Source organism: Xenopus laevis, chromosome 5S, assembly GCF_017654675.1.
Source record: "Xenopus laevis strain J_2021 chromosome 5S, Xenopus_laevis_v10.1, whole genome shotgun sequence".
Taxonomy (NCBI): Eukaryota; Metazoa; Chordata; class Amphibia; order Anura; family Pipidae; genus Xenopus; species Xenopus laevis.
This window is the reverse complement of record NC_054380.1, coordinates 27154522-27168330: the sequence shown is the minus strand read 5'-3', so window position 1 is coordinate 27168330 and position 13809 is coordinate 27154522. Positions and strand designations below refer to the sequence as shown.

The 13809-nt window shown below is 40.1% G+C and overlaps 1 protein-coding gene across 1 annotated transcript in view; it reads left to right on the top strand.

The window, feature by feature from the left end:
- The window catches only part of pak5.S (p21 (RAC1) activated kinase 5 S homeolog), a 52214-nt gene that overhangs the window by 108 nt on the left and 38297 nt on the right, over positions 1-13809 (top strand). Inside the window, exons 2-3 of the mRNA XM_018265092.2 lie at positions 2504-2653; positions 13239-13462. Of these exons, the coding sequence (XP_018120581.1) occupies positions 13259-13462 (204 nt within the window). The 5' untranslated portion in view covers positions 2504-2653; positions 13239-13258. The remainder of the gene's footprint in view (positions 1-2503; positions 2654-13238; positions 13463-13809) is intronic.

The window sequence follows — 13809 nt, the reverse complement described above, 5'->3', positions numbered from 1 at the left end:
TGTCAGTAGCGGGGCTGTGTGAGAAAAAGCACCAGTGTATCGTGGAGAGCTGTTGGGCAGTTGCGGGGCTGCGGGCATGACAGAGAGATGGGAGAAGCAGGGCACTAGCAGGCACAACTTACATCAGTCATACAGGGGCTGCTCATATAAGTGTGACAAGCCCCGCATCTTTGTGGCAAATCAGTGCACTTTGTGCATCAGTCTTTGTGCTTATTCCATATCTGTATCGCTTGTATGTGACTGGAACAATGGCATCGGCTCACTAGGGCTCACAATTTTTGCCTGGGGGGGGTCCCCGAAATAACAGCTGCTTGCAAATTACTGGCACTGCCCATAATGTTTTTCTTTATTTCTTCTTCAACTTTATTCTCTGCTTCAATAATGTTGTCAAATATTCATTGTGACTACAACCCATGTCACTGACATCACTCTGCCCACTGGGCTTCTGCCCTTGTACCAGCCTTTGTACCAGATTTCATTTGCTGCCCCTTTTTTACCAGTTTTATTTGCTGCCACTTGTACCAGCTTTAATGTGCTGCCACTTATACCAGCTTTCTTTTGCTGCCACTTGTACCAGTTTTCATTTGCTGTCACTTGTACCTATTTCTTCTTCAACTTTATTCTCTGCTTCGATAATGTTGTCAAATATACATTGTGACTACAACCCACATCACTGACAGCATCACTCTGCCCACTGGGCTTCTGCCACATGTACCGGCCACTTGTACCAGCTTTCATTTTCTGCCACTTTTGTACCAGCTTTTATTTGCTGCCCTTTTGTACCAGCTGTCATTTGCTGCCACTTTTGTACCAGCTTTCATTTGCTACCACTTTGTACCAGTTTTATTTGCTGCCACTTGCACCAGCTTTAATGTGCTGCCACTTATACCAGATTTCATTTGCTGCCACTTGTACCAGTTTTCATTTGCTGCCACTTTTACCAGCTTTTATTTGCTGCCACTAGTACCAGCTTTCATTTGCTGCCACTTGTACCAGCTTTCATTTGCTGCTGTTTGTACCAGTTTTCATTTGCTGCCACTTTTACCAGCTTTCATTTGCTGCCACTTGTACCAGCTTTCATTTGCTGCCACTTGTACCAGTTTTCATTTGCTGTCACTTTTGTACTAGCTTTAATGTGCTGCCACTTGTACCAGCTTTCATTTGCTGCCACTTGTATCAGCTTTCATTTGCTGCCACTTTTATACCAGCTTTTATTTGCTGCCACTTTTGTACTAGCTTTTTTGTGCTGCCACTTATACCAGCTTTGATTTGCTGCCACTTTTGTACCAACTTTCATTTGCTGCCACTTGTACCAGCTTTAATGTGCTGCCAATTATACCAGCTTTTATTTGTTGCCACTTTTGTACCAGCTTTGATTTGCTGCCACTTTTGTAGTAGCTTTAATGTGCTGCTACTTGTACCAGCTTTCATTTGCTGCCACTTTTGTACCATCTTTCATTTGCTGCAAATTGTACCAGCTTTCATTTGCTGCCACTTTTGGGAATTTTCGAAGCAAAAAAATTAAAAATTCAAAGTAATTTTTTGGATACTTCGACCATCGAATAGGATACTATGACTTTGATTCAAAGTAAAATAGTTTGAATATTCTACTATTTGATAATCAAAGTACTGTCCCTTTAAAAAACTTCGACTTCAATACATCGCCAAATTAAACCTGCCGAAGTGCTATGTTAGCCTATGGGGACCTTCTAGAGCATTTTTCTAAGTTTTTGGAAGTCGAAGTAAAATCGTTCGATTGATCACAGAAATCCTTCGAATCGTTCGATTCTAAGGATTTAATCATTCGATCGATTTTACTTCGACCGCAGGATAACCAAATTAGATGAAAAAAACTTCGACTTCGATATTCGAAGTCGAAGTATTTCAATTCGATGGTCGAATTTCGAAGTATTTTTAACTTCGAAATTCGACCCTTGATAAATCGGCCCCTTAATGTCTTTAAATTTACAGTTCAAGTAAATGAAAAGTAAATGTTTTATTAATTCAGTGTTTGTGTTCTACTAAGACAAATTATTTATTGAAGTCCCCTAGATAATCCTACATTTTCTGAATGAACTCTGTTTTTGTAGAGAAAGCACCCATGTTACTGATTTGTTTTTTTCTTGTTCATCACTTTATCATTTATGCATATAGATATATCGATTATGGACATATGTATCTATAAATAGAGAGCTCACCTATACAGGTAAATTGCCTAGGCACTGGTCACAAATTAGCCATTAGCTAATTAACATCAGAATGCAAAAGTATTTTTATTGAATATCCAATGTTCCAGTCAGATAAAGTGACTCTATATATGTTTCTATCAATCTGGACCAGATGCAGACTTTGAACCATCAGAAGAGTGTCAGGGAATCAGACAAACTGGGAGTTTGGAAAAGGAAGAGGAAGAACCAATATGGAAAATACTGTCTTTAGAGGAATGTGACTCTTGGCTGGTTTGTTATTGTCTCTGCTTATCCTTTTCTCCCTGTCTGTTTAGATATCCCCAGGTTTGGCCCAAGTCATCCCTGTCTCTCAAAGGTTTAACTCCATGAAACAGGCTGAAAAGGGTGAAGCTGATCATGGACGGGAAAAGAAGAAGGAGCAACCCAAGGTGAAGAAGCCATAGTGCAGTTGTCAAATTTCTACAGTAAGTAAGTAAGGCTGGGACCTGTATGAGCAATAGGAGTGAAAGACAAGTGACTTTATGGGGCAAGGAAGGGCCTGGACTCCAGGGGTACTTCATAATGTTGCCACATTGGCAGTACAAGACATCTAACTAATGCCCACTTTTAAATTCTACTTTCTAAGGCAATGTACAATATTGTTGAAATATATGCATAGAAGAGCTATTTGAGTATCTTATGTATGATGTAATGACCTTAGGTTTAAATATATGCAAAAAAATCAAGTAAGTGTGTAGAAAGTGCTACCCTATGACTTTATTAAATTACCTATTTTAATTAAAGAAAAGTGCCATTGAAGGTCAGATTACTGCAGGCCAAGCGGTTCTAGTGTTCATTTTCTTAAAGGGATTCTGTCATGATTTTTTCGTTTTTATTTCTAAATTACACATTTTACACTGCAAATAATTCACTCTACAATATATCATTTCATTTCTGAACCAGCAAGTGTATTTTTTTTAAGTTGTAATATTGGTGTGCAGGGTCGGACTGGCGCATCTGTGGCCCAACAGGTTCCAAACCTTGAAGAGGGTCTGGGCCGGCAGGGGGCCCATGAGGACCAGGACCCACCAGGTTGTTTCCCGACCCAGTCCGACCCTGTTGGTGTGTAGGCAGCCATCTCAGGTCATTTTGCCTGGTCATGTGCTTTTAGAAAGAGCAAGCACTTTAGGATGGAACTGCTTTCTGGCAGGCTGTTCTTTCTCCTACTCAATGTAACTGAATTTGTCTCATCAACCAGGCAGCTGTTATCTTGTGTTAGGGAGCTGCTATCTGATTACCTTCCCATTGTTCTATTAAGCTGGCCATAGACTCAAAGATCCGCTCATTTGGCAACATTGGCAAACTAGCGTATCTTTCCCCGATATGCCACTAACGGCATGGCTATATCGGGGGTAATTCGAACGTTCGGCCGTATGGCTGAACAATCGAATTACGATAAGCCAAGGGGCTCCGACGGGGCGGTCAGTTAAAAATCAAACCTTCCCGAACGATCGGAAGCCCCCATACACGGGCAGATAAGTTGTCAAATTGGTCCAAACGACCGATATCGGCAGCTTTATCTACCCGTGTATGGCCACCTTTAGGCTGCTGGGGGGGGGGGGATGATATTACTCCAACTTGCAGTACAGCAGTAAAGAGTGACTGACGTGTATCAGAGCACAAGTCACATGACTTTGGGCAGCTTGGAAACTGACAATATGTCTAGCCCCATGTCATATTTTAAAATTAAATATTTTCTGAAAGAAATGGCTGTATCTTGGCTGTATTGCAGAGGAAAAAGAAAGTTTTGGCAGTAGTATTAATATGATTACATATGCTACATTCCCCTATAAGTATCATATCCCTTTAAGCTCAACGACAGCAGCACGTCACTGGTTCAAATGGGAGCAGCGTCACCTACTCCCTCTCCAATACCCAGTGGCTTAAAAGAAATGTAGATGTAGGCACCACCACAATAGTAACATCATACTGAATCCTAATACACTGTGAATAATCAGTAAGCCCTCGGCAATGCGTTTGCTGGTATGAACCACATTCTGCTAAACAGCTGCCTACCCCTGCAGCTGTTTCATTTTAGCATTAGTCAAGTGTATCATACTTGTGTTATCTGTATGGAAAATATTTAGTGCCTCCCTGGCCAATGGCTGACTCTTTTTAAAAAGCAGCTGCACAGACAGCATTGTAATCATAGTGTTTCACTTTCCTCTTTATTTCTTAGAAGAGACGGCCAGGAACGTACAGTGAGACAAGTGAAGAAATGTAGTGAGGAGCAGAGTGAAGGGCTTTGAATGTTAGCAGAAGAGGTTTATAAAATATTCCTTTGCTTAACAGGCAGCCATGTTTAACATTTTACCTGGGATTGAACAGGTTCCCTCTTAGGAGAAAGCAGAAGGATGCTGGCAGCAGAGTTTCAGATTGATTGGAGGTGGAAATCAGGGAGAGCAGTTAGTAGGAGGTTGCAATAGTCTAAACAGGATAGGATAAGGCCATATATTAGTGTTCTGGCTGTTATTTGTGAAATTGCTGTATCTTGGCTGTATTGCAGAGGAAAAAGCAAGTTTTGGCAGTAGTATTAATATGATTAGAGAAGGAGAGGGATTGGTCCAAGATAACCGCCAGGCAGCGTGCCGAATTATATTATTAATTATAATGGTCATGCCATCAATAATAATGCTGAGAACAAAGGAAAAGCTATTTTTGGGTGGAAATACAATGAGCACAGTTTTAGCCAGTTTGAGTTTAAGGTGGTGTTGGTTCATCCAGGAGGAGCTAGCTAGGAGGCAGTTCACGATTTAAATACTTTATATATAGCAGACTGGGCAGTGTTCAGAAAACTTAGGTTGCCCTGTGTCAGTTGCATGTGATTTCTACTGTTTGACAGGTATAGTCAATGTTATGCGCTTTAAGTGACCATATACAACGGCAAATAGGCTTCATGCCAAAAGCAGCTGACTATGGCTGTGATTCAATAGGAATCCAGTTTCTGCTGCTGCGAGGCATGATGTGCAGGGGGGCTGCATGTGACTGCCTGAATGGGACTGCTGCTGTCTGCACTTTTACTGGAATCTCCATTGAGGGGTGGCCAACAGTTCATTTAAAGCCAACAAGAGAGGAGCAGGGGCTGGTAGCTAAGTTCCAAAAACAGGATCAGTTTGAGCAGAGGAGCTTACAGTATATGCATATATTAATTATACCTATCTGTTAATCTTTATAAGTATCTCTTTTAGGATGATTCATCTTCATGGTAAGTACAGTTACAGCATGTTCTCAGTGTATCTTTCTGCTAGTTGTGACTAATGAGGCCAATGATTCAAAAAGGAGATTTTTTTTCCTTCTATAATTGTTTTCTATTTAATTGACTTTTCATGATATCAGATCTGCTGCAGGTTTAACAGAGGTATGGTTGACCTTGGTATGGGCATAGTTATACATTACTGAGAATATTTGCAATTGTATAAGTGAAAATATATAAAGTAAGTCTCATATATTCTATGTACAGAGAACATCTTGGTGCTCAATATGAGCCCAATAAATGAAGTTGTGTTGGAAAAATGTTCAGGCTGTTGGTTTAAAATTCAAAATTGTTTTAACCTACTCTTGACTTATTCTTTGGAGGAAGTTTAGGAGCAGTGGGTATTTATTCTGAATCACCCACCCACCTGTATACTGATGTCATCCCTGTCTCTTATGCCTGGTCATGGGTGATACCGAGGGGAGGGGCACATTTTACAGGTCAAATTATCTCTCCTTACATTTACTCAAAGGAAGGGGAAATAATAGTAAGAGTTGAAGCTATGTTTTTTTATGTGTAGCAAGGGTTGAAACTATGTGATTTTTATGTGTAGAACAATATAAACATCTACATGGGATCACCAGGTAGGAGAGACATTGATGATGAGTGTGCAGATAAATAAGGCCTACAGGCCTAAGGGTATAGTAAAATTGTCCTACAAACAAGGAATATTAAGTGTTATTAATGAAAGTGCAAGAATGTTGTAATGCAGATAGCAGATGTCTATAACATCATTGGGAGAAGTACCAGAGGTCCTCTCCACTCAACCCATCATCAATATATTAAAGGGTTGTTCACCTTTGAGATAACTTTTAGTATGATGTAGAGCAGTGATCCCCAACCAGTAGCTTGTGAGCAACATTTTGCTCTCCAACCCCTTGAATGTTGCTCCCAGTGGCCTCAAAGCGGGAGTTTATTTTTGAATTCCAGGCTTGGAGGCAAGTTTTGGTTGTATAAAAACCAGATGTACTACCAAACAGAGCCTCAATGTAGGTTGACAATCCACATAGGGGCTACTAAATGGCCAATCACAGCCCTTATTTGGCAAATGAAATACAATTCTATAACATAATTATTATTTTTTTTAAATTATTTGCCTTCTTCTTCTGGCTTTTTTCCAGCTTTCAAATGGGGGTCACTGACCCCATCTAAAACAAATGCTCTGTAAGGCTATACATTTCTTGTTACTGCTACTTTTTATTACTTATCTTTCTATGCAGGCCTCTCCTATTCAAATTCCAGTCTCTTATTCAAATCAAGGCATGGCTGCTAGGGTCATTTGGACCCTAGCAACCAAATGGCTGAAATTGCAAACTGGAGAGCTGTCGAATTAAAGAGCTAAACAACTCAAAAACCACAAATAATAAAAAATAAAAACCAATGCAAAGAATATCACTCTACAACATTCTTGCACTTTCATTAATAACACTTAATATTCCTTGTTTGTAGGACAATTTTACTATACCCTTAGTTATATTTATGCAACACAAATATAGGCCTATAGGCCTTATTTTAAGCTACTAAAATGACCCTCCCCTTTAACCAAAACAGGATTGTTTGTCCATATATTGCAGTATATTTTCTATAGTTTATAACATTATTGGGTTTGTAATATGTGTTTTTTAAGCAGACACAGAGGACACATGTCCATGCTACGACTGCTACTGAAGAACCAAAGCATTTCTAACAATATGTATGCATGATTATATTAGAGATGTCTGGATTATTCTTCAACATAACAGCATAGTTAATAGTAGTTGAGGATGAAAATACTTCTATCATGTTCAGACCTTTGGTGAAATAATTCCAAACGTACAAATCAGACAAAGGTGAGAGAAATTGCCCCAGTTTGCCACTGAAGCAGTTGAATTAGTCCCAGGAAAACCTTGAAATTGGACTTTTAGATGCAGGTCGGTCCCTTGCAAAAAGGCATCCATACCTTTCCTGAAACTATCTGTTGTATCTGTGAATAACTGTGTCCTTACTCTTAACTGTTGGTACAAAAAGAAATGATCTGAAATAAAATATGAAGATGCTTTTTCTCAATGCAATTTTGCTTTCAAATGTGCATTGAAATGCTGTTCCCAAATACACACTCACACTAATATTTGTGCTTTCTGGCAAAATATGGAAACGGATGTGCCTGTGATAAAACAACTTTTAATCTGGATGGAAATATGTCAGCTATTATGTTGTTGCTTAGTTATTGCTAACTGCTTCAACAAGTGGCTTGTGTAAGTAAGCAAATAGCTCCCCATTGGTCCAGCAGTATTAGCTGTGATTGGCACTAACCTGATTCAGGGCTGGTTTGGTCTCGATAATGGCCCACCAAGAATTTAATGTAATTGGCCCCCTCTGGAAGCTACCCTGATCTGCATTTACGGCAGGGGCTGTTCTCTTTGTCTTATAAAGTAGGCTACCACGAATTCCAAATTGTTAGTCTTTTAATATACATGGAAAATCCTAGAATCTGCTAGCTGTAACCATCACAGCTGAACCTATATGTTCCAGTGACCAGCAACAGCAGCGCCAAACCCTGTCATGCAAGCTGGCTACCATAGAAATGATGAGAAACTTGCAACAATGGTTCTACAATAAAGAGCTTCACTCCCTAAAGGAGTTGTGTGTGTCCTACCCTATGCCCACGTCCTCTCATGACTTGCAGCTGTTAAAGAACCCTAAAATGAACACCCCCCCCCCCACAGAGTTGCTGCTTTTAGGGTTCCTTTGTGTTGTGCCTACACACAACTGACTTGCACCTAATGAATTGCATGCTACTGGTGCTTTCAGCATCATGAACAGAAATAAAACAGTTCACACCCCCACTGATGTAAGCAAAACATAAACACAATGGGGCTGATTCACTAAAGGTTAAAAAAGTGAGTGTTATCTATAGCACGGCATAAAAATGTTATCACTTCTTATATTTTTAGAATTAACGATAGATTCACTAAGGGGCACATTTACCTAGGGTCGAATATCGAGGGTTAATTAACCCTCGATATTCGACCGACAAAGTAAAATCCTTCGAATATCGAAGTCGAAGGATTTTGTGCTATTCCTACGATCGAAGGAATAATCGTTCGATCGAACGATTAAATCCTTCGAATCAAACGATTCGAAGGATTTTAATCCATCGATCGAAGGATATTCCTTCGATCAGGAAATTGTTAGGAAGCCTATGGGGACCTTCCCCATAGGCTAACATTGGCCTCGGTAGGTTTTAGGTGGCGAACTAGGGGGTCGGAGAATTTTTTAAAGAGACGGTACTTCGACTATCGAATGGTCGAATAGTCGAACGATTTTTAGTTTGAATCGTTTGATTCGAAGTCGAAGGTGGTAGTCGAAGGTCGAAGTAGCCCATTCGATGGTCGAAGTAGCCATATTCGAGCATTTCTTCTATTCCTTCACTCAAACTAAGTAAATGGGCCCCTTTAAAAGTTCACTTGTCTAACTTGATATTTTTACGTTAATTTTTAGAGTAGAAGTCTCTTTTTACACAGAACGTAGTGCATTCTGGATCTGCCCAAAGTATCATGAAAATGTGTTAGTGGCTGTAGGTAAGGCTTCAGTTCCTCATAAAGGTCTTTAATTGCCGCCCTACATCTCGTCACTACATCTTCCTCTATTAATCCATCTGATGTTGTTTAGTAACGCCTACTCTTAGGAGGTGTTCAATTTCACAGTTATAATCGCACTATTTTATGCTTTTATCCCTTAAAAGATGTTAGTGAATAATACAAAGTAATATAGTAAGTTAGGCTGAAAAAAGACACACGTCCCTCAAGTTCAACCTTTTAACTTTTTTTTTTAACCTGCCTAACTGCCAGTTGATCCAGAGGAAGGCAAAAAAAAACCCAACTGAAGCCTCTCCAATTTGCCTCAGAGGGAGAAAAAAATTCCTTCCTGACTCCAAATTGGCAATTGGACCAGACCCTGTATCAACTTGTACTATGAGCTATCTTCCATAACCCTGTATTCCCTCACTTGCTAAACACCATCCAACCCCTTCTTAAAGCTATCTAATGTATCAGCCTGTACCACTGATTCAGGGAGAGAATTCCACATCTTCACAGCTCTCACTGTAACAAACCTCATCCCAATATTTAGGCGGAACCTCTTTTCTTCTTATCGGAATGAGTGACCTTGTGTCAGCTGGAAAGACCTACTGGTAAATAAAACAGAGAGATTATTATATGATCCCCTTATATATTTATACATAGTTATCATATCACCCCTTAAACTCCTCTTCTCTATAATGCGTTAGGATTAATTCTATTCTATAAATATCGCAATGCGATTAGAACCGCTGTGCAGAAATGTAGAATTAACGCTTGCGATATGTCTATTAACGCATGCGAAAATACATTGGTGAATCGTTCCTTAAATAAAGCGTCTTAAATAACGCACAAAACTGTTCTTTAAGGCATATCGACTTTTTGTGAATCAGCCCCTATGTAGCTATTGCATTAGTAAATTGTGCCCGGGGCTACCATCAGGGAGTTGCGGGGATACTGCAGTCAGGAGCCCCATGGCAAAGGGGGCCTCCAAGATGGAAAGGCGTGATTCAAAGGCTACTAAAACAGTAGGGCATGCTGAGGGATTGGGTGGAATTTGTGTGGATCATGGATGGAGCTATGTTGTAATTAGACAGCTGCTAATTCCCTAGGCCTGCGACCTAGGGGAAGAATAACTGGGGTCCTCTGAGGGGAAGGGCCTGTGACTAAGAAACATGGGGCCCAATGATTACTGGTGGCAAGCCTTACTGTGCCTAGTATGGTCTATTTTTGTTTTGTGTTGCACTTGTGTTCAGAAATGAGCCCTATTTGGTTAACAGGCTCTTATGTAGTTAACAATTTTAACAGATTTGACCAGATAACTAATTAAACGCGTATTTGCTCCACCTTTTTACATTTACTGTCTTCCTATTAACGGAAAATTAATATATTGTGTGGAGGTTCTATTTACAACTTAGAAACTCATGCTTTTGCAGACAAAAGATACATGTATAGGATCTATTATCCAGAATGCTTGGTAGCTGGTGGTTTTTAGATAAGGCATCATTCCTTATTTTGGATCTCCATACAATAAGGGGCCCATTCACTAAGTTCGAGTGAAGGAATAGAGGAAAAATAGTTTGAATTTCGAATGTTTTCTTTGGCTACTTCGACCATCAAATTGGCTACTTCGACCTTCGACTACGACCTTCGAATCGAACGATTCAAGCGAAAAAACGTTCGACTATTCGATAGTCGAAGTACTGTCTCTTTAAAAATTTCTTCGACCCACTAGTTCGCCACCTAAAACCTACCGAGGCCAATGTTAGCCCATGGGGAAGGTCCCCATAGGCTTGCTAACAATTTTATGATCGAAGGATAATCCTTCGATCAATGGATTAAAATCCTTCGAATCGTTCGATTCGAAGGATTTAATCGTACGATCGAACGATTATTCCTTCGGTCGAACGAATTGCGCAAAATTCGGCAGTCGAATATCGAGGGTTAATTAACCCTTGATATTCGACCCTTGATACATCTGCCCCTAAGTCTAAGTCCTATAGGATTGTTATGGAATTGATGTAGATTTAGCTTGTACAAGATACTGGTTTATTGTTATAGAGGGAAAGGAAATGCACACTAATAAAAAGTAGGCGGTGTTTCATTAAATGGGTTAGACAAATATTTACTTTTACATTTTTTATTTCAAATTCATTATCAGCATCTATAGACTCTCCATTGTCACATACACTCCAGTATTTAACAGAGCAAGTCACTTTTATCTGTTTCATGCTATATAGCCTTTCATGTGGTTTACCTGTCAAAAGCCTCGAGCACCTCTTGGGAAATGCATTTCATTTTGTTCCAATGGTACGGAATAACTAGGAAAAGGTGCAGTCAGCACTTTGCTAATATATATAGTAAAGTAGGGCAGTCTTGTTCTCTTTCTCGTGTCGCTCCTGTAATGCAATGTGTCATTTAGAAAGCACACACTGTTTAAATATTCAGGTGTCTGGGTAATTACATGAATGCAGAAATCGTTGGTGCTGTGGTAAGAAAGAAACTCTAGATACTAAAGATTATTGTCCTTGGAACTGTTCAAGGTTTGGGACACATTTGTGCAGAGCCTGGGTTTTTCCCAGGCTGTTAACTAAAGCATGAACGTTGTCATTGTCTAACTCTGCCACGGGTTCCCAATTAATAAGATGTATTTTAACATGTCTTTCATTTAATAAAAAAATTAAGTACATTGTTGTAAGAGTGTGAAAATTCACCAGTGTATTTATTTTACAGTTGGGTTAAATATCTCCTGGCAAAATGTCACTTCTGTTGGTAAACTGGCAGATATACACTTGGAAATGTCACCTGGTCAAAAGATGGGAAATATTTATTAATGCAAACAGAATGTTCACCAGTTTTTAAATTAATTCTCCAAAACCTTGTCGTGCTGTCCTTTTAGTAAGGTGTTTAATTCGTATTTTAGGTGAAAAGGTTTTTTTTTTTGTTTCATGGCCGATAGTGAGATAGTGGTTTTTGAATAATTTCGATTTTTGTTCAGCAATTTTACAAGGTCCTATATTGCTATGGCCCAATTTACCCTAGCATCCAGGCAGTGGTTTGAATGAGAGATTGAAAGTGAAATAGGAGAGGGCCTGAATATAAAGAAAAACATGTACAGTATATTCCAAAACGCATCAGTTAATAGTGCAGCTCCAGCAGAATTCTGTACTGAAATACAATTCTCAAAAGAGCAAACATATTTTTTTTATATTCAATTTTCGAAATCTGACATGGGGCTAGACATTTTGTCAGTTTCCCAGCTCCCCCAATCATGTGACTTGTGCCTGCACTTTAGGATGGAATTACTTTCTAGCAGTCTGTTATTTCTCCTACTTAATGTAACTGAATCAGTCTTAGTCAGACTTGGCTTTTACTATTAAGTGTTGTTCTTAGATCTTCCAGGGAGCTGTTATCTTGTGTTAAGGTGGCCATACACAGAGAGATCCACTCGTTTGGCGATGTCGCCAAATGAGCGGATCTCTCTCCGATATGCCCACCTTGAGGTGGGCAATATCGTGCTGATCCGATCGTGGGCCCTAGGGCCCAATGATCGGATCCTAATGAATTGGAGCGGGCGGTCGCATTGCGGGACCGCATCAACGAACAGATGCGGCCGCGATCCGATGGGATTTTTAGTCCCATCGGATCGAGACTTTCGGCCAGATCTCGGTCGGGGAAGCCCATCGGGGGGCCCCATACACGGGCCAATAAGCTGCCGACTCGGTCTGTCTGCAGCTTTTATTGGCCCGTGTAGGGCCACCTTTAGGGTGCTGCTATCTCGTTACCTTCCCATTGTTCTGTTGTTAGGCTGCTGGGGTGGGGAGGAGAGGGGGTGATATCACAACTTGCAGTAAAGAGTGATTGAAGTTTATCAGAGCACAAGTCACATGACTGGAGCCAGCTGGGAAATTGACAATATGTCTAGCCCCATGTCAGATTTTAATTTTGAATATAACAAAATTAACTGATTCATTTTGAAAAAAACATGTTTTCCCATGACATTGTCCCGTTAAGGTGTTGGTTCAGTGCAGCTGAAAGCTATGGATCAGAACCCAATTTCTGCCCTTGTGTTTTCTCTATGTGAAAATGGTACAGAGGAATAAATCAATTTGGAAACTTCAAATTTTTTCCCTATAATTCTGGCAATTCTCTGCTTGGCACAATTAACAATGCCTTTTTATTTTTGTTGTTTTCATCTAGCTTTCACTGGATTACCCAAAATGTTTGGGAAGAAAAAGAAAAAGCCGGAAATCTCAGGCCCTTCCAACTTTGAGCACAGGGTTCACACGGGATTTGACCACAAGGAGCAGAAGTTCATAGGCCTCCCTCAGCAGTGGCAGAGTTTGCTGGCAGACACCGCCAACCGTCCGAAGCCTGTGGTAGATCCGTCATGTATAACCCCAATACAGCTTGCTCCCATGAAGGTACAGTACTATCTATTCTACCTTGAGGAAGCATATATGGCACACATATTTATAATGTGGTCTTTAAGGCTGATTTTCTAACATAGGTGCTAAATTTACCTAGGAAACTGTGATCTCACCATACTTTTTTTTTACCCTACCTGACTACTTTTTTCTTCCCACCTGCCTGGAGTAATTTTCTGGGGAAAACACTGCAGTTGTTTCCTACCAAAGGGCTGACCTGGCACCATTAGGAAGGACGACTGTGGAAGTATTTGGTGGGGTCCACTGAGCGCGTTGATTTCGATTATTAGGATAGATTAGGATTATTAGAGTAGGATTTGCAGGGAACCCATATTTGAATTCCT